Here is a 23,836-nt window from a genome sequence, read left to right as displayed (position 1 = left end):
GTTTGAATAGTTTAAAAACTATAAAAGGTAAATATAAAATTAAGATTTTTTGCAGTATTCGTTTAATTAATTAAAATAAAACCCAAAGTTTAGGAAACAAAAAACAAAAATGAATTCAAAATTGAAGGTTATGGTCGTGGGGGAAAAAAACAAGTAGATTTTTTTTTTGATTGAGGTGTCGTGCCCACGACATATATTCCAAATAATATATTAACAGTGTCACGCAATAATAAAGAGTACGAATTTTTATGAATTACAATTGATTTAACTACCCCCATGACACATGATATCACTTATCAATGATAAAAACGGCATAATACATAATACCGTTTGATTTGCTTTTTTAACGAATTCAAGAACGAATTCATATTCAATTTTACACAATTGAATCTATTCTTTCTTTTTTTTTTAAATATTGTGTCTTGAAGCTAAATCCATATAACCATATAGCCTAAAGGCATTTTATTTTTTTGTAAAAAATAGTGTTACATATGCAATTAAAATATCGTAATTCGTAATAATAGTAAAATGGTCATATGTTTATATCGGGAATCGCACAATTTTTTCTTAAGTTTGTTTCATAAAATTTTCAATCATTTTCATACATTCATGCTGTTTTGATATTTTTATCTTATATAATATAATACTACGCTTTTGAAAATAAGAGACAATTTTTCCTTTTTTGCAGTAATGGGTAAAATTATGAAAATTTTATAAAACAAAAATCACTTTTGCAAAATTAATATAATAATTTGCCACTTTAAAAAACACATAAAACTTTGTAAATATTATTAAATTGTTTAAATATATAAAAAACAATTCCTAGAATTTAATATACTATTATTTAAAAAATCTTTATGAAACTTTAAATAAATTAACTGCTTTTAAAAAAGTAACTCAAAAATGTTCCTTAAAATTAATAAAAAAAAAAGATTTTTTTCAATCTTCATATTACAGGAAATTACAATTAATCATAAGGAGATACAATTTATTTTTTAATATTCACAACAGCCTTTGGTTTTTTTTATCATGATGATTTATCCTTTTTACATTTTTTTAAGCATTTTATAAACGTGATATCATTAACAAAACACCAACAAGAACATGCAATAAATAATTAAGAATAATTGTGAATGCTTTATAAATTGTATAAAAATGTTTCTATGTACGCTATATTTAATGCCTTATGAGTTATCTACCCCGAAAAAACAGTTCGATTTGCAAAAACGATACATTAGCGACTGATGAGAAAATATATTATTATAATAAATTTTTCTCGTGACAAATAATAAAATTTCCTCAATAATTCGATGGTCAGTAACGCTTTTTTTCTCTAAAAACATGCTTTTCAACTACTGAGAAAATATTTTTTTTTTTATTTCAATCGTCTAAAATCTAAGAGGAATAAAAAATAAAATAATATAACAAATACTGATGATAATGATAACAATAATAAATGTATTATTTTTATAAAAAGTTGAAAACTTAAATACATTTTTATTATTTCAATTATTCTATAATTCAATCGAAAGCAACAAATAAGAATTGAAAATAAAATTGAGGTGCTTTTGTTAAAATATTATTATAAGAAAAAATATAAATAATAATTCTACTCTAAACTTGAGCTCCTATTTCACACAAGTTTTTTTTTGTTTCTTTTAGCTAAAACATCCACGCACATCAGATACTTTTGCTTTTTTTTAAGTTCGTATGAATTTACAATAGTGTCGCGCTATCACGAAGTTAACACGTGCCAAATGTATATATCAAATTAAAAGATATATTTCAATGAACAACGTCATTCGCATCACAAAATTTCTAAATTGCCCTGAGGAAAAAAGACATCACTCGATGAAAAGAAAAATTTACATTTAAAAATAAATTTAAAAAATAAATTAAAAAAGAAAATTAAAAAATTAATTAATTAAGAAAATTAATTTCTCAAAGAAAATATGAATTTAAAACTTACGAATTGAAATCTCAAAATAATCAAGTTTTTCTATTTTTCAGAATTGGCAAAAAGGTCATCAACGTGTGAACATCTTTTTTCAACGGCAGAAGAAATAAATCAAACAACATCAATTACTAATGAGGTTGTATGACCTTTCTCTTTTTTTTTATGAAAATTAATTCGTCCATACACTTTTTTTTTCTTTTAGAATAAACTCGAATGAAATATTCACTTTTCCATTTCGTCACGAATGATTTTCTTTTTAATGATATAAAATCCTATAGTTTAAAGTGGCCGGTAATTTGTCATTATTTTTATTAATACTTATTCCGTGTAGAATCAGTTTATATATATTTATATCCGCAATTAATAAATAGATAACCATAAGCTTAATATCTAGATTCAATTTTTATGAATTATTACATTACTAATCAGATTCATCTCGAACTATCTACTTAACTTTTTCATTAGCATTCCCATTCTTTTCTTTCTTTTCATCCATTATCTATAATAATCTCGTGGTTTTGTCATTTATTGCAAAGCCCGATTCTTTAATAATTTCATTATTTAAAATAATTGATATAATTTTATTATTTTCCACGTCAAAATCAATCAACGCACTAAATTTTCAGACTGGAATGCAAGATATGCTTAATCTTGAAATTATAAGCAATTTTTGGTCTTACAATTCCTCCGAGAAAAATATTTAAGAATAAATTATTTTTAGAAAGGCGATAATTTACTAGGTAAAATAATAATTAATGATTATAATTGAAAAAAGCTAATTAAAGAAAAAATTGATCAAATATTGCTTATTATTTCGTACATTGATCAAACAGATTCTTGAAAATGACACTTAAAATTAAAATCCAGATCTATAAAAATTTATATAGAATTTGTAAAAATGCAAATTAATAAATTTTTCGATCCGGACGTAATAAATAAATTTAAACATTTTTCATTGTCTAAATTAAATAATTCCTACGTATTTTTTTTAATAGGAACGAGAGACGTCGCCTATAAAATTTAAAGCGAGTCCTTGTGACCTGGAATCTCTTTAAAATGAACTCGGAATAATTTCAATTTTCATTTTCCTCTGACATATTTTAGATGGTTTTAGAAAAAGGAGAATATTTTCTTTAAACATAATTAAGATCGTCATACTTTTTTTCAAAAATATTTTAATAAATTAATTCACTCAGAAAAATATGACAAACTTTTTTGTTTAAATCCAGGTATGGATTTTAATCTACATTTTTTTGTTGCAGGTGGAAAAAATTATATTTCTTCAGGACTGAAAAAAATGCTAAAGAAATTTGCCTGAATTTACCGATCTGAAGTCGAGTAAATAAAACTTAATTAGTAATTATTTTTCATTTCTTTTGTTTTAAATTCATAAAAAATAATACACACAGAAAAAAATATTTGGTTTAATTTTTCTTTGTAGTGAAAAAAAATTCGGTTATTTAATATTTCAGTTAGAAAAAATTGAACAAATCTATCAAAAAAGTAATTTTTTTTTCAGAAACCATCTTTATATAAAATATTCTCGATTCCAGAACACAAATGACACCTCCACGTGATCGTACGATAGTTTTGCTTTTTAATTTTCTTTTTTTTTTTTTTTTTTGTTATAACAACGTTTAAACATTAAATAATGGCGTTACATAATAACATACGTTACAAGTTTACTATGAAGCCGGGCCAATTTTTATTGTGAGATATGTCTGTTTGAGAAAATATATCTTAAGTATACAATGCATACTGTATTATAATATTTAATAGAAACATCTAATTGCTATACTTTTTCTCCGCAATCTTTGACGAGAAGCTTGTATGCATTTTTTTTAACTAATTTTCATTATTAATTTATTTACTTTTTTTCATTTTTATTGTATTGTATTGTAATTTTATTTTTTATCAATCTGCACTACGTCATTTTAAGAATAGTCTTTCTTTCTTTCTTTCTTTTTTTCATTTAAAAAAAACTGCTTTTTCCCTTCGAGTGAAAAAAATAAATCTCTCCGATGTCGAAAAGATTCTTTTTCATTTTGTCCTTTTTTCTGGCTTCCTCTTAGGCAATAATTTCGTGGCCAAAAAAAAATTCCTGGCTTCATAAATGTTATTTTTTTGCCTTCTTTCTATTAAAGCAAGAACACTAATAGATAGAGGTGTTCTTGGAGGAATGGAACAAATTTTGAATTAAGAATTACGTTCTCGTAAATGTACTTTTGTTCTATATTTTTAAATTGAAGTTCATTTTTTTGTGGCAGTTGGTGAGAGTAATAAAAAAGAAAAATTATTCTTGAAATTTGATGAGAAATCGAAGGAATATCGTGTCTTTACTTGGTTTTCTTGGATTTCTTAGTTTTCTCATCAAAGACTTTGAATATTTTGATTCCTAAAAACAGTAGACCGACGATAATATTTAAATTCAATTACCTACTTGGCAGTTACTTAAAGCCAATCACCACGTTCACTTTCGATCCAGACACACTCGAAAAAATGAAGAGTTTTTGGAAACTATTTTCAATTTCACAAAACTGACTTTTTTTTGGAAATTAAAAAAAAACTCCCTTTGTGAACCGGAAGACCTCCTTTACACCATTTCTCACAAATAATCACTGTAAAGTCGTTGAGTGCTGTCCCATAAATTTCTAAAACTGGTTCGAAATTCAAAACGGAGGTTCTCATAGTATCACGCTATATTGCTGCCACTCATTGTTGTTACACACTTTTTTTCCGGTGTATTTTGACTTTCAGAATTACTTCTCACCGCTTTTGGTGGCGTTTCTTCGCTCGTCGGTGTCACATCGTCAGGAAGTGGAATATTATTGTTTGTTGACGTTGAACTTCTTCTTCCATTCTCCCTCGTTGGTGATTTGACATCGAAGACTGATGTTTCTGACTCTAGATCAGAATCAATCTGCAAAGGAAAAATAAATATCACTACTACATTCAGTGGTAATTTAAAATTATGTAATTACTAAGTGCGATGATAATTGTGATTTAGGCATGAGGTTTGTAAATGAATTGTCAAAAGAACTAAACAAAAAATAGCGCTGGTGTTAATGATTTTTTTGTTTTTTTAGATGCAAGTCGATGTCTCTTCGGAATGTCGAACCTGTTGATAATGATTTTTTTCAATGAGGATGAGGATGATGCGCTACCTTGTTGAAACAAACTACCTGTCTGGTAGTAGGATGTGGATTAAGGAACAGTCTTTCGCTTGTGTCGCTTCCACAACTTGAACTCTCGCTCATCTCGGTGGAAAATTTCCTCGATGCCCTTGGACTCGGCGGTGCTGCTCTACTGCTTTGATTTCCCAAATTTAAGCCAATATTTCTCGAACACACCTGCGATTGTATGTGCTCGCAAACTCTTCTAAATCTCCGAATATTGCCTGCAAGTACAACAATTTTAATCCTTTTTTCAACAAAACTATTTTTTTTTGCCAATACTTTCAAAAATTACTATCTTATAAAAAACAAAAGTAAACGTTTAGAATCTTTATAGTCAGTTTTTGACTGAATATTGAATTTTATATACAATAAGTAAATAACTAAAATTATCTTCGATAATCTGATATGAATTTTAATTCATTTTTGAAATGAAGGAAGCAAAGTTTTGTTCAATGACTTTTAATCGATAGAAAGCAATTATTTGAGTATCAGTTTCTAACAGGCGGGGAAATGTAGTTTATGTCTTGTTGGTATGTGATTCTTATCGCGTGAAAGGCAAATAAAGGAAGTGTAATTTTGCGAATCAAAAAATAGGATGTGAGGGAGGAACTTTTTGAATGAACCGAGAGCGAGAGGTAGAAGAGCTTTTCGATATTGCAATATATAATACAATTCGAATAACTCGCGGAAGATAAAAGTTTTGTTAAAATGGTTTGTGCCCAAGGTAACATCGATCTAGTTGCGCTTGGATGGCTGCCAAATACAAAACCGCCCTCTCTCTCTCTCTCTCTCTCTCTCTTTCTCTCCCTGCCTTTTCAGAATTCTAAGACTTAAACAGTCCTTCAAGAAGGCTTTGCACCCATTGTCATAGCTGTGTCATCGATTCTATCAAGCATATAATCACCCATGAAATCGCATTATTTTTTCTAGTGAGAAGAATGTCAATTTATCACTTCACATGCGAAATCGTTCCTATTTTCTTTTTTTTTCCCTGATCTATTTTTCTTCTGGAAAATCTCTTTTCAAAAATCGCTTTCTGAATTTATGACAAAATATCTGAATTATCAAATAATTTCTCTGTCAAAATAATGCGAATGGGATTTGTTTCTAATTACATAGGTTGATTAAAAAATCAGTTTTCCTTAATATTAAAACTGAATTTCTTCTAATTTTTCATTAATAAATCAAATTTTCTAATATTTCGTAAAAGATGGAACTTTTCTTTATTGTTTAATTGAGTTATAGATTTGAAGTGAGGAAACGATTCAACTATTTCTATAGAACTTACCACTCAGGAGAGTAAATGTGATGGCAAATAGAGGTTCACTTGGTTGCTTTGAAATGGCACTAATGTCAACTTGAAATCGTACTTGTCTTTGAAACATTGCTGGTCCCGTACTGCCTCGTTTATATTCCACACTAAAGGACATTGCCGAACTCACACTATGCGATAATTCAGCTATCTGAAAATTAGAATTATCGATTTTTAGATTGAAATTGCAATTATTTATTTCTTTGTATTTACATGTGAACTAGTTTTCTTAGATATATCGCTTCTTTTTGCTTCCTTATGAGAAAAGCATTTTGTATTTGAAATTAAAATTGAAAATAAAATTTTTCAAAGTTTACCGATAAAAAGGCGTGAATTAGGTCAGCTTTGACACTCGCCAAAGGTTTGCCTTTTACTAATACAGTAAATGTTTCGTCCTTCTCGGTTGCCATTAAACTGCCAAACCAGGACTTTTTCGTCAACTCCGGCGAAGAACCGGGCGTTAAATGCACCTGAAAATTTATTCGTAATTTAGAAAAAAAAATTCTTTTAGAATTAGACTTTTTTTCGGAAAATATATGTAAAATAAAAAATAAGTTTAAAATTGGACAGTTTTCATTGATTATACTGTGATTTAAACATTTCTTCGATGGTTATTTATTTAAAAGACAAATTTGACATTTCAGAGTATATTTTTTGTCTGGAATTTTAATAAATAATAAACTTTCTCTGTTTAGAAATGTTGGGGAATAAATTGCTTACCTCTTCGGTGCTCGTGAGCAATTTGCGCCTGTGGAATCTTGGACTCCCTAGGAACGAATTCTTTATTGTTGTTAAGCGTGATCTCCAATGATGCGCTCCCGATCCTGCTCCCGTGTGAGGTGAACCAGGAGGTGTAACACCCACTGAAGAAAAAAATTCGATTTTTAATTCCAAAAAGTATGCACAAATTTAATTTAATTTTAAGTAAACGTTAAAATTTTATATTTTTCAATCAAGTAAAACTAAATTTTTTTATTAAATTGATTGAATATAATATTTGTCGAAAAAATCGAAATCGAAAAATAAGAATCTTGATCGAAATATATTTTTATTTTTTTTTTGAAAGAAAGCGGAAAGAAATATTTACAGATTTTGCGAAAAGAAATAAATCCGAATAATTTAAATTATTCAATATTCTCTAAAGAGCGGAAGTTGATGGAACTTTTACGAGGGGGAAAAACAATGTCCCTTCTAGTTACTTAGCTGCAAGAGGCGGAGGTCATGTAAATTTTTCAAAAACTTCTAAACAAAACGAATGCTAAAATTGTCGGAAAGTAGTTCAAATGCCCGAAGCTAGACTCATATTTTCCCTTCTGCAAACATTTCTAAGTGTTTTGAATCTTTGCGACTAACAAAAAATAACAATTACAGTTTACTGTTATTTTATCATTATCCTTTAGTGGAAACTCGGGTAATGTCTCTAGAAGTAAAATTTTTCCGTCTCGATTTAGAAAAAATGTTAATTCAAAAAATCTACATATTAATTTCGTAAGAACTAGAAATAATAACAGTAAAATCTTTTCTCTTGGCAAATTTATGAAAATTGAAAAAGTAATAGTTTTTAATATTTTGAAAAACGACTCACCAGGTTGAACTTCACTCAACTCAATTCCAACGCTCGCCAAGGGTGGAATGGGATTTGTAATTCCTTGAGTTGAATTGCCATTTCCGCCAGCGGTACCGACAGTTGACAACCTGTGTGGACTTCCGGTTTGACTATGATGTGAGCTTGGAGTCGCACGATGAGGACTCAAAAGACCTGAGAAGTTTGACGTGTGAAGAGGCGAACCACCAGGAGTCGATGCGTGCGAATGCGAAGCGTGAGTATGAGACCCAGTACTTGGTGAACGTCTCGCATGATGCCTTGTGCTGCAATTCAAAACCCTATTAACATTCAAAAATTAAACATTAAATTCTCTGCTACTTTCACTAATTCTGTTAAATTGAAAAAATTGAAAAAATTAATTGAAAAAAACGATCAGAAAAAAATTCTCCAAAGCAAATAAAAAAAGGGATTGCCGTAGTTCAATTACACTTGTGATCTAAACGTAGGGTCAAGAGTTTTTTTTTCTTTAAAGAGAAAGAGAAGGTATGAAAGTACTTGTGTACATTATACACGTGATTTTCAAGCACGCGATGTACATACAGGAATAAGAAAAATGTGACACGCGACGGAAAGCAATTGTCTTTTTTTATACTCGAGAAATAATACACAGCTCTAATAAATTGACGTTTAAAAATTTATTTATCCAATTAAAGGGTGTGGGGAGCAATTTATTCTCACCTCTTATCGATTTAACACTCCTGATTAAAATCAAAGCTAAAGATTTATTAATAAACAAAAACTAAATCTGTACTTTTTATCTTTTTTAATAAATTGAATTGTTGAAAACAAAATAATTGAATTAATAGAGAAAAAGTTGTTTTCTTTTTTTAAAGAAATATTCACCTGGATTGTCTCCTTGGTGTAAGGGGCGAACCGTGGCTTATTTGTCCCAAGTTCAAAGCAGCATTGCCATTTACTCGACAAGTATCAACCCTTTTCCTAGGAGGATCTGCCTCCAATTGTGCCGTTGAAGCTCTCATTCCGCTTCTCATTACTTCCAGTTCATCCTCGCAGGCCGGTCTTCTTCTCTTTCTCTCCAGTAAAAGAAAGTAAATCACCTTTTCTGTATTGTGACTGAAATTAAATATTACAAAATAGAAAAATCAGAAAAAAAAAGTAATGGCAATTTGTGTCAAGTATTAAAAGAATTATTATTTATTTAATAATAAATAAATTTAATAATTTAATTTAATAATGAAATAATAATTCTTTTAATACTAAAATTTATAATTTAAAAAAAATTAAAAGTAATATTAATAATTCAATTTTTTTGTAGAAAATTATTTTATTCGAAAATAATAATTAATACCAAGTACAATTAGAAATTTAATTTCCTAATGAAAAATTCATGTCTCAAAGTAATTACGAGTGGAGTGAGGTAAATCTTATTTTCAATTTATGTCAAACTGCTCAACAGCTTTTCATTTTAATGGCGTAATATTCATTTCCTAACCAAGGAGAATACAAAATTTATTTGAAACTTAATCAATCTGAATTATTAATCGCCTTGAAGGATTGTAATTTTGGTTTTGTAATTAAGTTCAGGATTATTTAACCGAGAGGTTCATTATAAATACATTATTTTGGAAAATTAATAAATTTATTATTTCATAGAAAAGATATTTAAATTTTTATTTTCCACTTTCAAAAGTGGAAGTGATATTAAAAACTTTTCTTTAAAAACAATGAGGACAGGATAATGATTGATAGACATTAATTAAGACAAAAAAGTTGAAATTCTCGAGATACTTTTAATCCTCTATTCTTCATAATAATTAAGGTCATTATAATTTTTCCTCATTTTTTGCGATTTTAACATTTTTTTTTCTAATAAAAGATAAAGATCAAAAGAAGAATAAATTGTCAATTAAGTTAATATTAATTTTTAAGTTTAATAGTTGAATAATTTAAAGAAAGAATGTTTAATATTTATAAAACTGATATTTAATTTTTCTTTCAGGGAATGGCTTTTAGACTTTCGGGCACTAATGGAATACACGTCTGATGAAATGTGGAGGAAATTTGACTTACTTGGGACTAAGAAGCTCTTTGATGAGATTATCCTTTTCCTTAAAGCATCCGAGACTGGCGATAGCCTGCAAAACGTCAGGATCAATGGCGTCCTCGGACGGAATCACGTGTGTTTGCACCACATCCATCATTGAAAGTTCTAATTCCAATTCTCCCTTGCCAGCAGCTGTCACCCATATATGCCTGTTTATCTCCGCTAACTGAAAGCCGGATATTGTTTTGCTCAAAACATTTACAGGTGACAGATTTAATATCTGATATTTTAGATTATAATAGCTTTATATATACAATTAAACGCGAAATCCTATTAAAATCCACATCCATCTAGCATAGGTATTTTCAAATTCTGAAAATTAACTCCTATCAGAAAAAAATTCTGCACTGTTTTTGACAGTTTAATTTTTTTCAAGTTAATAATATTCATAATATAGTAATATAATAACAATAATTATCACGAGTAAGAATATATCCCTTGGAAGATGAAAAAAAAAAATTCAGAATAAAAAGAAGAATTATTATTAATTATATAATATATAATATAATAAACCCTATTTATAATATGCAAACAATTCACGATGAAAAAGTGAAATGGAAAAACACAAAACAAGTTTTAGATTTCTGTATTTTCCTTTAACTTCTTTCCAACTTATGTAAGAAATAAAAATAGAGTTGGTTCTGTTTTAAAGGGAATCTGTTCAAGAGAAGTTTATTTACTTCCTTTCAAGAAGTATTTACTTGTACAATGTGCTTTTATTAAAACACTCCGAAGAACTTTTTGAATATAAATCTTTTTTCTAGAATAAATTCCAAAACAAAAAAAACAAAAATATTAAGGGATAAACAGAATTGATTTTATTAAGAAAAAAAATTATTATTATTCCCTCTATCAAAAAGTTTTGTCAGCAAAACTATTAACAAGTTTTGATTGATAGATTTATAAATGCTTGGAAAATATGTACAAAATTTTTGATAAAAGTAACTTACCGTTAGTCTTTTATCGGGAATAACTTCGATCATTCCCCTAAGTAGATTTTGACAGTCGGGCGGGACAAAGTGTGGTATGTGAAACACCCCTCGTTTGACTTTTTCCAAAAGTTGTCTTAAATTATCGTCGTCGAAAGGTAAAGCGCCGACTAAAAGTGCATAAAGTATCACACCACAAGACCAAACGTCTGCTTTTCTACCGTCGTATTTTTCCCCCTGAAATAAATTTTTCATAAAAGAAGAAAAGAATTATTTAATTTTGTCGTGTTGGGTTTTTTTTCAAATTACAATTAATTGTTAAAATTAGAATTCATTTTCTATATTAAAATATTGATTTTTTGTTTATAGGAGAAAAATTGTCAACACGAATTTCTCGAGGAGAAGGAGTTTCCGTATCATTCCCTGAAGATGTGATTTAACCAACACCCTCGTAGGAAATAATTTCCTGACAAGAAATTTCATTAGTCGCCTTCAACTAGAGATGGAAGGCAAGGCGTGTACAAAATTCAAGTGTTGTACACACTCTTGCACAGGGAAATTTTCAGTCAACCCGGGTGCTATTGAACTTAATTTGATTTGTTTTTCGGATCACTTGGCTGCTGTGACAACCTTGACCTAATCATCAACGCAGCGGATAATCATTTTTTCCTAAGGTATCAAGATTCAATTTCATTTTTACCTTGAATTTTTTTAAATTGATTTTTGCCTTCAGTGAAATATTTTCTTTTTACTTCCTTTACTTACAAACGAGATGATTTTTTGCCTTCGGAAGTATAAAATAATTTTTTTCATTTATTTTCTGAAATAAATAAAAATGAATAGAAATAAACAGAAATAAATAGAAATAAATAAAAATAAATAAAAATGAACAGAAATAAATAGAAATAAATATATAATAATTGAGTATTCCGCGACTTCAAAAGGAGTAAAATTTGTTTTAATTAATTTGTTTTATTAAAAATAAATAGAATTTTGTTTCGGAATATTAGAGAAAAATTGTAACATACTCGGATGACTTCGGGGCAGGCGTAATGAGGAGAACCACAGCTTGTTTCTAACATTGAGCCAGCGGGTTGTAACGATGCCATTCCAAAATCAGCTATTTTTATATTATTCTTCTCATCCAATAACAAATTTTCAGGTTTCAAATCTCTATGACTGAAACAAATTGAATTAAAAATATTTCACTAGAACAGAAAAATTCTTTTTATTTTAATTTGAATTTCAATTATGAAAATTCTTTTCGTTCTTTTACGAAAAGAATTCTTTCTTTTCTTCTTGCTTTAATAAAGTATGACTTTAATAAAGTAAGACTAATAAATTAAATTTACATATTTTAGTTTTTAATTTCAAATTTCGATAATTTTACGTCACTGATAAGAATTGAATTAAATTGTAAAATTTCACATTATTAGACTAAACATAAATATATTACACTGACAACAATATTATTAATCGATGCGGTAAAAGTTGAGTAGAGTTTAATTTTGACAAGGTTGGAAAGCTCTTTGCATTTTATAATGTGAAAATAATTTAATTACAACTTCTTGATCAAAGAGGATAGAAATAATTTTTTTGTTCTTAAAATTCACGTATTTCGGTAATTTAAAAAAATTTTTTTTGCTACTTTTTTTCTAATTCTAAATCAATATTCTTTGATAATTTCATCAAATGTATAATTTACGATTAACTCTCGAAAGATGTTCTCAATGCAGAAAAGAAATTTTTTTCTTTGACCTTTATGCAAATTACTCTTGAACTTTATAACAGAAACGTGCGCTTGATCGAGAATTTCTAACGAAGTGTTCAGTGTAAAGAGTTGAGGCTCAAATTAAGTTATCATAATTGGGTTTTCTACGTGATATAGAACTTTAGATAGCGATTTACATTATTACACCTTGCAATCAAACTAATGTCCTGAACTGTTAATTATTTCATTCCTTTGTAATCAATAGTGAATATTTTCTTCTTCTTTGAAAATAGAAAGATTACGAGTGATTAAAATTATTTTTATCCTCTCTTTGAGTTTGTAATACTTCTCATCACATGGGAAGGTATTTCTTTTATAATCGAAGCAAAAATTCCAAATGCAATTTTTAATGTTAGGGAAAAAGTAATTACCATATACTATGACTATGACAAAAATCTAACGCGGAAATGATTTGACGAAAAAACCTCCTGGCCTCCTTGGGTGTTAGCCTTCCTTTCTTTACCAGATAGTCGAAAAGTTCCCCTCCTGAGACGTGTTCTAAAACAAGATATCTGAAACAAAAATTGGGAGAAAAAATTTATTTTATTTGTTAGCAAAAATTATAAAAACTAAATACAAAAAGTTTTTTTTCTTTTTCCATTTGTAAAAAATTGAGTTTAAAATAGTAAATTAAATTTTTAATTTCGTTGAAAAGGGAAATATTTGTCTTGGTTGTAAAAAAAAAGAAATCCGTAAATTATTTTCATTATATTAATAATGTTGTACTTACAGGTACTTCTTGTTTTCGTACACGTCCGAGAGACCGAGGACATGAGGATGGTCAATGAGTTTCATAATGGCAATCTCGCGTTCCACTTTCATTAAAACGGACTCCGAAAGTTTCTCGCGGTTAATGATCTTAATGGCCACCTTCTTTCCAAGCACACAATGAACCCCCAGCTTGACCAAACCTGAAACAAAGGAACATGTTTTCTTTCAATTACAAGGGTGGTGACATTTTCTACATTCTCGTAAAAATACAGAAAAATTCGTTAAAGGCACAAAAATTCTCAACTAAAGTAAAAAATAAAACTAGTAGTTTTTTTATTTCTAAAAAGGTAAATTAATAATAATTCCTCCTTAAAATTATCATCAAAAGAAAATAGGAAAATTCATCTAATATTCTTAATTTTGTATTTGTGTAATCCTTAAAAAATGAAACTGTCAGGGAAATATGTTCCTTGTATTTGATAAGATTTAAAGTTGTTGCCATTTTAAAAGAGAATTTTAATTTCGGAGAAGGGAAATGAAAATGTATAAAAATAGGGTTGTGGTGAGTACTCGTCTATTGTACTCGCACTGGGTCAGGACGATTGGTTCTTAACTTGTCGTTCTTTACATTCTAGTCTTCTCCAATTTCTTCTACTTAGATGAAAATAGATCTTTGAAATTCTATCCTCCAGAGTCAACAATATTTCCCAAAGAATGTTCTCCGCAATAAATTTGATAAGATTCGTTCTCTGGTATCGTCAATTTTTGTTATAAATTTTTCTTCAATTCCGATTTCTTCTTTTCTTCTTTATTAGAAAATATTTTTATTTAAGAATTAACTTTGATTAATTATTTTAATTTTTATTAAAATTTGAAATACTTTTTCACTGAATGTTTAATTTTTTTCAGATAAGACAAATTTTCGTGTTTTTGGATATCTGGACGAAACTTCCCTCTAAGTCACTGGGACTTTAAGTTAGAAAAATTGCCAGACTCAGCTGTTTTCACTCGAATGGATAACGGAATTAATTGAACGTTTAGACGATAAATTCTTATTTGAAATCGAAATTGAAAAAAAGGAGGAAAAAATCTACCACACGATGAATCAGGTAATTTTTTCCCGTTTTGAGAATTTCCTGCTTCTTTATTTAAAATAGTAAAAAGTAAAGTGATTCAGAGAAATTCTATTTTTTTTAAAGCAAAATTCTCACTTTTAGTAAAAAAATTAAAAATACGAACTTGAAAATAATATATTACTTGATAAATCTTTTTACCGTTTGCTAACTTGAATAGTTTTTGAAAAGTGAAAAAAAGGTTTTGTTTTTTATTTTTTTTTTTTGCAACTTTCGCATTTTATTGGAAAAGATAAAAAGAGTGTCCTTGGTTGTTGGATTAAAGTAAGAAAACTTTATCTCGTCCTGGGACAGTTCGATAACTCTCATGGGGTAAAGGCAAAAGCTTTTACACGAAGATAAGTTGAGCCGCGAAACAGTTATTTTTTATGAGACTCGCATTTCATGGAAGGAAGGGCATGTCATGCTCTACATAAAATTTATTGCAAAGAATAGTTTAAGAGCCGAAAAATAAGTGGCAAGAAAAAGGGAAAGTAACTTTGGAATACCTGTCGAAATATTTCAAATTGAGAAAAAAGAAGGAAAACAAATTTTGTCTTTTTGCTGAATTTTGTAATTTTTAAACTTTTGTTTCAATTTGATCTTGTTTGGTACATTCAGGGAATAATATTCAATAACGTGCAATTTCTCTCGATTTTCAAACCCGAAGCATAAGCTGTGCTCGAATGTCCCATCCTGTATATCATCGCCATGAGAATTACCATACAATCTGCATACGCAAGTTTGATACATCTTCTGCATAATTACTGCAAAATGTCACCTCTCATTTAAAATCGTTTAGCTCCCGAGTATTTTCCAAGAATATATTATATACGTTGTTATAAGCTAATCTTCCAAATTGATCATTTAAAATTTTATTTTCATAAATAATATTACATCGAGTTTTTTTTAATCTTACGCTCTTCTTCTCACGAAATTTTATTTTACATCATTTTTTTAAAATTAGATAAAAATTTTCTTCGATTGATATCCACGAGTTTATACAAAACTCGTGGAAAATGATATTTCGAAATCGATATTTCGAAATTTTCCCAATTTGCAGAAAAGTGAAATTGAATAAAATTTGAAATGAGAAAGTATGAAAAATTGCATCGAGTATGAGCGAATGCCAGGGAATGAATAGGAGACAGGAAGCAGAAAAAGACGAGTAAAACTTATTCAGCTGACAAAATTCATTTAAATCTTTCCTAGACTGAAACTGACATACTATTTTTTTCACCGATAATATGAAATCTAATTCTTATTTTCTTTTAATGAAGGAATATTTCCAACACAGAATTTTTCGAAAAAAATAATATATAGTAAAAATTGAATTAAATAAAGAACAACAGTGGCTTGAAATTAAATTCAAAGTTTGTTTTATGGAATTCAATTATGAAAATTGTACCCGAAAATTTCAACCAATTTCAACAACTGAATCTAATTAAAACTGGAAACTAAAGCTTCACTGAAACAATCTACGTCACATTGAATCACACGTATCATTTGTTTAGCGAAATTGTGTCAAATACTATTGTATATTGTTTTGTAAAGCATAGAAAAATACTAAAGAAAATATTTCTTTCAGAAACCGAATAAATTGGATTGCCGGCGTGAAACGAGATTTGTCTGCGTACAAAAAAAGAAAACGAAGAGGAAACAAAAAGGAAAACAAAAGAAAAACTTTATCATTGAAATCTGTATGCGGTGATGATTTTACCTTGGAATATTTACTTTTCTGTAAAAGAAGCAAAATTTGAAAATAGTGGTAAGTGGAGCAAAAATTAAGAATTTGATTCGAATTTTACTTTGCGAGACACTTTCCTTGAAAACTTTTGCAAGAATGAATGTTAAATAAGACAGTGTTGAGTTGAAAAATAGGGAATTGCTTCTCAGAAAAATTACTGGACCTCAAGTTGAAAATTCACATTCTTGAAAAAAAAGTAGGTCATGTGAGAACATCGGAACAATGTAATCGCGCACAATTTACTGCCATTCGAAATTGAAAATCTTTCATTGTACCTTCAAAAGATTCTCGACATGTGAAAAATTTTTCATCTATTGTTTCCGTGGTTTCAACATTTTTTTTTTTCAATGCTACGGCACTCTCGGAAAATTAATATTATTTTAATTAGCTAAATTAATAGTACAAGAAGGAAATAATTTTTGTTTCTCATTGTTTCATATTTGTCTTAATTAAAATTAAAATTTAGAAGAAATAGAATCGAAATTAAATTTCAAATTGTAGGATTTTAAAATTAATTTTAACTTGTTTTTTGAAGCTTATCCAGTTTAAGAAATAAACTATCGAGACTACCTGGTTAAAATAGTGAAAGTGAGGGTGTATATTATTATAAAATGACCCTCGTATTTCTCATGAGTGTACAATATATGTACATACAATACGCAAACTCGAAAACCACTGCGGGGATATCAAGCATATTTCTCCATTGTTTACTTTCAACATATCCTCAAGCTGTACAAGTTACATGCAAACTTCATTTCCTTTGAACAAGTCATAAAGTATCGGCAAACAAAGTCGGAATTGTATTTCCGACTCTTGCCATATTTAGCTCTCAGTTAAATTTTCCTTTTTCAGTCTTTTCAAATTTTGCTCTAGTTATTTGGATATTTGATTATTTCTTCTAATTTTAAAATTAGTTATTTTTAATCTCCAAGAAACTAAAGATTTTAATCACTAGTTTCATTTTAATTACTTTTCAATTACTTAATTTATCCAAATTTGAAAATTTTAATTTTGGCAAATATACTTTTTAGTACTTTATTTATTTTTTCGAAAAAATTTAGACAATTTTCCTTCTTGTATTGAATTAATTAGACAATTTTTTTCCTACGATTTTTACAATTGGGAAAAAATTGTTTTAAAAAAAACTCGATTTTGATTTTAATATTTCGTAGAATTGAAGAAAAGAAAAAAAAGTATGAAAGACTAATTTGTGAATGTGGGAATTTGTTTTCTAATAAGCAAACAGGTTTTTTTTCACAAGAATATAAACGAAAGTAAATAAGTAATTTCATATTTTGCATTTTTCTATCTCGTTCATTCATCTGCAGCCTTCGATCTTATTGATTCTACGCGTCGTCACACCCAATATCCAAACTCAAGTTACTTACTTCATTTACACGCACATGATTGTATTCTTGATGACCTTTATTAAATGACCTTTTTTCCCCATTTACATTTTATGTGTGTATAAGCGCGCACTTTCCCTATTCATGTACATTTTGTTTTTTTTTCTTTTTTATTTTTGTAATTTTATTTTCCTTAATCAATATAATTTTCAATAATAATTTACCCATTAACCTCCTTTACAAATCGCTGAACTAATATTATTCAGAAAGAAAAATAAAGAAAGAGAACAAATTTTATTTTCTCTTTGTTTAAAACAGAATTTTCTTTTGCAAAAATTGAATTTCAATTTCTATTTATTTATATATTTTAATTTATAGAGTAATTTTATTATAATTTTATATACGATGTTAAAAATTTATTTTTTGTACAAAAATTATTTAAACTTATTTATAAGTTAAATTCAATTCTTTATTGAAATACATTTTTTTTCAGATTTCAGCTATAATGGAAGCCCTGGAAACTACTGTTTGGTTATGGATTTAATAACAGGACGAAAGGTATAATTCTTTCCTTATTAAATTTAAATAATTATCGAAGACTGAAATTTTTGTATTTATTTATTTTTTTATTATTTGAAAAATATGTGAAAATTGATTTGATCTTTCATGGAATGAGCCGATGGAAATAATGAAGAGTTTGACACTCTATGGGGATTTTCAAGTATTTTAATAATATAATTTTGTCAACAGGCATTTTACTTTCTGGCGTATTCGCGATTTTGTCTGACAGGTGCTCTTGTGAACTTTAAAGTGCGAAAATGTGTATGTAACGAATGAAAAACTCTCCTTTTTATAAAGAGTCGCGTTTTTTCCTACCCCACGCGGTGTAAAATGTTCGATGTCATAAAGAACCTGAAAGGAGAGAACTCTTTTTTTTTCATTTATTTTCATCACGTCTCGTAATAAAACTCTTCTCTTATCGCCCTTTTCTAACGCAGATACATTAATTGAGGAACTTAGTAATTATTTTTAAGAGACTTTTTCTAGGGTTTCGAATATCGATAAAATATCAAAATAAGCTTAATTTTTAGAATTTTCCGTCTTTTATATTCCAACGAATTCATTAAATTAAAAGAAAGGGTTTTTTCTACAAGAATGTTATTTAGAAAAATTTTACTGTCGAAAATCGAAAATTAATTTTCGAAATAGAAAGGGAAACTTTTATTTTTTATTGGATAAAATTCTTGACTTAAATTTCTTAAACGGAACAATTAACGTCTTATTTTTTACTTTTTTTTTGTAACGTCTAGAAAACTTTATGATTGATATATTATGTGAAAGATCAAATCTTTTTTCTCATTATACGAATGTGAGCACTTTCTCACGAAAGTGACGTTTCAAATTATCGTTATAAATGTTTAATGTAAACGAAATGATAAGCAACACGAGTAAAAATATTATTTATCGTCAATAAAAAAAAATATTGGGAAAACATAAAGAATAAAGAAAAAAGTTATAAAATTTTTAATTTTAAAAAATAATTTTTTTTGCTACATAATAATGTGGAGGGATATTAAAAAAATATATTTTCGGTTACTGGAATTGTGTATGAGAAAATATTGATCGTTCATATAAATGCTTCCCATGGACTGTCTGACTAAAGCCTGTTTTGTCTACTGTGAAATTTTAGATCCCTAAAATAATCTTGATTTTTTTTCTTTAATTTAGTGTATTTTTTAATATTTCTTTTGGGAAAAGAAAAATATTTTTCTATTTGTTTAATTATTAAGTTATAAGAAAATAAATAAGAATATTAAAAATTTGTTGTACAAAATAATTTTAAAACAGAACAAAAATTTATAAAATGAGAAAAATTACCTTAATATTAAGTAAAAAGAAATCTTTAAATTAAATAATTATTATATAAAATAAATATCAGAAAATTTGATAACAAATTTATATTTCAGAGATACGAGTCTTCAGGAAAAAGTCAAAAGTTCACGAAAGGGGAAAATTTGGAAAGAAGAATGGATTTCTTTCTTAAAAAACCGTCTGTCAGGTAACTTTTACTAATTACTTATTTATTATTACATAAAATTTTTACTTCTAGATAATCAAAAACTCAGTCAGAAAAAATGGAGTTTTCACCAAAATTTCTGGTTTTAAAATGAAATTTTAGATTTTTCATAATTAGTACTATTAGTGGGAAAATTAATAAACTTTAAATAAATAAAATTATTATCGTTATTATTTATTAATTTTGTAGTAAAACTGCCTAAATTATTTTCGTTTTAAAAAAACGTTTTTGACAAAAAGCAAATTTTTATTCATTATTTATTATAACAAGATTTAGAGATTTATCTGTAATTTATTTATTTATTTATTTATTATAACGACAATATAAATGTTAATTGATGACTTCCAATAAAAATTATAATGCAATTACAGGAGGAATAAAATGAAACTCAATGAGGATAAGATTAATGAAAAGTAATCAAAGGCTGAAAATCTGATCGGAAAACTAGAACAAGGGTCCAGGAAAGTTTCTTGAGAAGAGGGATGGCGGAGAGGGATTCTGTCTCTCATTGAAAATCTTGAAACGATGCCGAATCATTTTATCTTAGAGTGGTATTTGTTACTTTAGTCTTTTCTCTCCCCCTGTTTCCTTTTTAGTGACTCATCTCAGACTTGCCCTTCGACCATTGAATCGTAATAGGTGATGAGCCAAAAAAATAGAGATTGCGGAAAAAATAGCCTCCTTAAACGATATTTTATGTCATCGTAATATTAGGAAAATTTATAAAAAAGAAAATAGAGGAAAAAATATATATTTCAAGGCTAGTTGCAGAGAGTAAATATTAAATAGATCTCTAAGGACTGTTTTCCTCAATCTCAGCATCTGCAATCTTTTATTTTGCAATTTACTTCTTTTTTCTCACTCCACGAATCGCGAATTTTCCTGACTTTTCTAATTTTTGTTGTTTCTTTTCATTTTTAGTTTTTTTTTACTTTTTCTTTTCGTTCAATTTTAAATTAACTTAAAATGAAAGTTTGTTAATGAAAATGACAATTTGTCATTTAAAATTCCATTTACTGCTATATTTACTATTTTTAAATCTTCCTTTTTATGATTTACGTTAATTTTTTATTTCTAACAGAATTTATAAACGAAAAGACTTCGTACAAAATTATTTCATTGCATGGTAATTGAGTAATTAGAGAAAAATTATTGTGTAATAGAATTTTTAATTTTAATTTGTAATTACATTTTTGTTTGTAAACTAACGGGAATTTGAACTAGAACTTTTTGTTTAGAATATAATGGGAAACTTTCAGTTTAATAAAGTTGAAAATTGCAGAATTAATTGTCGATCAGATAAAATGTTGGTATAAATTAAATAATATTTATACTTTTCGAGATTGACAACGTTAATTATATTAAGATAATCTCCGAGAATAGTATAAAATATCTGACCTAAATTTTCCACTATTCTTTTAAGTTTTGTAAACAATTTTTCATTTGCATTTTATTTTTTGTATTCGTTTTATAAACTTTTCCAAATTTTTCGAAAAAACTGATTAAAATTGAAAGTTTCCCGTGAAATATAAATATAGCAGGAGATGGCAATTTTTTTATTTAAATAAACATTTTCTTTTTTGATAGAGTCGAAAATTGTGACTTACTCTTTTTTCGGGTATTTTTTTAAATTTGTGAGATGAATATTTGTAATCAGACCCAAAAATTGTGTATAATTCTGATTAAATGTGAGCATTGTGATTAAATGAATATTGTTGATTTTAGATTGGCGACGGAAGGATCGGAGAAATTCGAATATTCTTTTTGTGATAATGGAAGAAATGAAAGCAAAACGCACCAGTTTGGCCTTTGCCGAGGGTCTTCTCAAGTCGATAGGGCCCGACATATTGATGTGTCTCCTGGGTGTTGGACCCAACAGAGCTTTCCTTGCCCTGCTGCATCGTCGACGACTCGCCCTTGTTGTTCGCCAGATTGAATGGACGAATGCAAACCCACGAGGTTATTATTTCTCAATCCTTAATTTTTGTTCTTATTTGTTTCTTCCTCCGCAAATGGATCACGAGCACATTAACATTCGAAAAGAATGAGTAAGGCCCATTCTTCATCTTTCTCAATGTTGGTCCTCTTGACTCGTGATGACCTTGAGAAACACCTTCGCCCCTGAAATAGGCTCTCATTCGTATTCGGAAAAATTTTTTTTATCACTTTCTTAAACGTTCCTTTCTTTTTGTTGGTCGCTTCTTTCGGAATTTTTTCATATTTCGCCTTTTTTCACACAAACACACTGGGAAAAAAATAGAAAAAAAAGCAATTCACTTTAGATTTTCTCACCACCACACCCTGAGAATCATTTTTATTGTGGAAAATATATTTTATTTGACACAATTTTCAAGCACTGACGAGACACGAGAGATTATCAAGCTGCCCACGTTGGGCGCCATTGCGAGACGAATTTCTGAGGATCCGGGGGTTGTCGGGGGTGGAAAAGCGAAACGATTCGTTTTTCTCCCGAACACACCGGGTCAGGGACAATATATACAATTTTCTTTCTTATTTTTTTTTACTCCATCTCACGCGATGACGAGCCTTGTCACACTTTTCACTGGTAAAAAGGTCAATTTACTTTTCATAATTCAGAGTCCAGAATTTTGTGGACTTGATTTTTCTTTGACTCTATTTTTTTCTTTTCTGTTTTAGAATCGCGCCCCTAACGCACAATCGCGCGGATGTAGGAGCCACGGCGCTCCCAGTTCGATTGGTGGATGTGATGCGTGCGCATGCAACAAACCACCCTTCTTTTCACTGGGTGAAACACTGGGAGAAACCCTGAGGTTAAAAAGCCGGTATAGAATGGTTCGAGTCCAGGATGACGATGATAAGCACCGAATCCTGGGATTTGCGGTGTGGTTTGTGTCTATTCTACCCGGTAAAATAGTCGAGCATTGAAAATTATTCAAACGAAAATTATCAATTTTTTGTTTTTAGATAAAAAAAAAAAGACGTTCAATAATTCTAATCAGGGTGGAAAAGAAACGAGAATTTAAATTTACTTTTAAATATGAAGTTGAGAATTTTTGCGAAATTTTTATCTCGCGAAAGCTCTGGGAAAATGTCCTTGAAATTGTTGAATAGTTCAAGTATTTCTTCATTCACTCCCTATTGACTCGAGATATCATTGTTCCTAAATCAATTTTAAAATCAGAATACAAATTTTTTCGTTCTTTCGAACGTGGAAAATTGTTCTTGATTGTAAAATTTATTTTATTCTATTGCTTTTTTTTGCTCTATAAATTTTGCATTCAAGTATAGAATTTAAGAAAATAGAAAAAGTAGAATTGAAGTACAGTAATAAGGCATAATAGTACATTTAAAATTATTTAAAACTATTTTCAATAATAGTAAAATTAAAATTAAACTTCCAAGTATTGTAATAGTAAGAATATAAAAAAGATTGATAATTTTCAACATTTATTAATATTTTTATTGAGAGATAAAAAATATTTTTGCTTATTTTTTTTCTCCCTAAACAAATTGATGAGTTGAGTTTTTTCTTTTTCGTGAAGATAATTAAAATACGTGGGAGTTTTTATTTCTTTTATACGGGAAAAATGATATTTAGGTCGATATCAGATAGAAATGTGTAGCACACAAATATTTCTTGTATTTTTTATCATGAATTTTTCTACAATAAATAGGGGGGAAAAAAAGGTACGGATTTTCCCAACTGGACAGAAAGTTATCCGACTGACGAGCAAAAAAAAATGTGGGATGGGCGAATTTTTCGCTATAGATAAAAATATACATAGATTAGTGACCCAATTCTTGTAACAATTCAAAATCTTTAATTATCAAGGTCGGAATAGTGGTGAAATCACTGTTGGTTGCAATTTTTCCTCTATGAAACTTTTCTAAAAATTTAAATATTTTTCTACAATTTTACTAAATTTGAAAAAATTCGAATTTGTTTCCAATTTTAATAAATTTTAAAAGATTAGAATTTATTTATTTTAAGAAATTTAAAAAAGATTGTAAAGGGGTATAAACAGAAAGTTTTAATAAAGTCTTG

At 28.2% G+C, this 23,836-nt stretch overlaps 1 protein-coding gene and 1 long non-coding RNA gene across 4 annotated transcripts; one reads left to right on the top strand and one right to left on the bottom strand.

Annotated features, from left to right (window-relative positions):
• Positions 1-1,678: 1,678 nt before the first annotated feature.
• LOC122499241 (serine/threonine-protein kinase BRSK2) lies at positions 1,679-22,691 on the bottom strand. Of its 3 annotated transcripts, none has more exons than XM_043607449.1 (13): positions 21,608-22,691; positions 13,547-13,727; positions 13,188-13,328; positions 12,074-12,224; positions 11,067-11,282; positions 10,083-10,282; positions 8,895-9,125; positions 8,031-8,329; positions 7,166-7,308; positions 6,763-6,915; positions 6,422-6,596; positions 5,122-5,354; positions 1,679-4,877 (listed from the first exon to the last, which is right to left on the bottom strand). In XM_043607449.1, the coding sequence occupies exons 1-13, from the start codon at positions 21,708-21,710 to the stop codon at positions 4,650-4,652; spliced, it is 2,454 nt and encodes an 817-aa protein (XP_043463384.1). In that variant the 5' UTR covers positions 21,711-22,691; the 3' UTR covers positions 1,679-4,649. The 3 variants fall into 3 exon arrangements, with proteins under 3 accessions (XP_043463384.1, XP_043463387.1, XP_043463385.1); XM_043607452.1 differs by having other exon boundaries at positions 5,140-5,354; XM_043607450.1 differs by having other exon boundaries at positions 8,031-8,314.
• On the top strand, positions 10,194-16,352 carry LOC122499245. The gene is made up of 4 exons (XR_006301312.1): positions 10,194-10,320; positions 11,415-11,719; positions 14,437-14,636; positions 16,228-16,352. It is a non-coding gene; the product is annotated as an uncharacterized LOC122499245 (long non-coding RNA).
• Positions 22,692-23,836: the final 1,145 nt, after the last annotated feature.

Source organism: Leptopilina heterotoma, unplaced genomic scaffold, assembly GCF_015476425.1.
Source record: "Leptopilina heterotoma isolate Lh14 unplaced genomic scaffold, ASM1547642v1 Lhet_166, whole genome shotgun sequence".
In the NCBI taxonomy this organism is placed as follows: Eukaryota; Metazoa; Arthropoda; class Insecta; order Hymenoptera; family Figitidae; genus Leptopilina; species Leptopilina heterotoma.
Note: the sequence above shows the minus strand (reverse complement) of the source record. Positions and strands in the feature narration are given on the sequence as shown.

What these genes read in the sequence shown, in the direction of transcription:
- LOC122499241 (XM_043607449.1), bottom strand. Translation starts at nt 21,710, where the DNA reads ATGCAGCAGGGCAAGGAAAGCTCTGTTGGGTCCAACACCCAGGAGACA. An exon ending in TAATTCACGCCTTTTTATCG is followed by an intron (nt 6,597 to 6,762) that starts GTAAACTTTGAA and finishes TCTAATTTTCAG; the next exon opens with ATAGCTGAATTATCGCATAG. An exon ending in CACATTTACTCTCCTGAGTG is followed by an intron (nt 5,355 to 6,421) that starts GTAAGTTCTATA and finishes TTGTACTTGCAG; the next exon opens with GCAATATTCGGAGATTTAGA.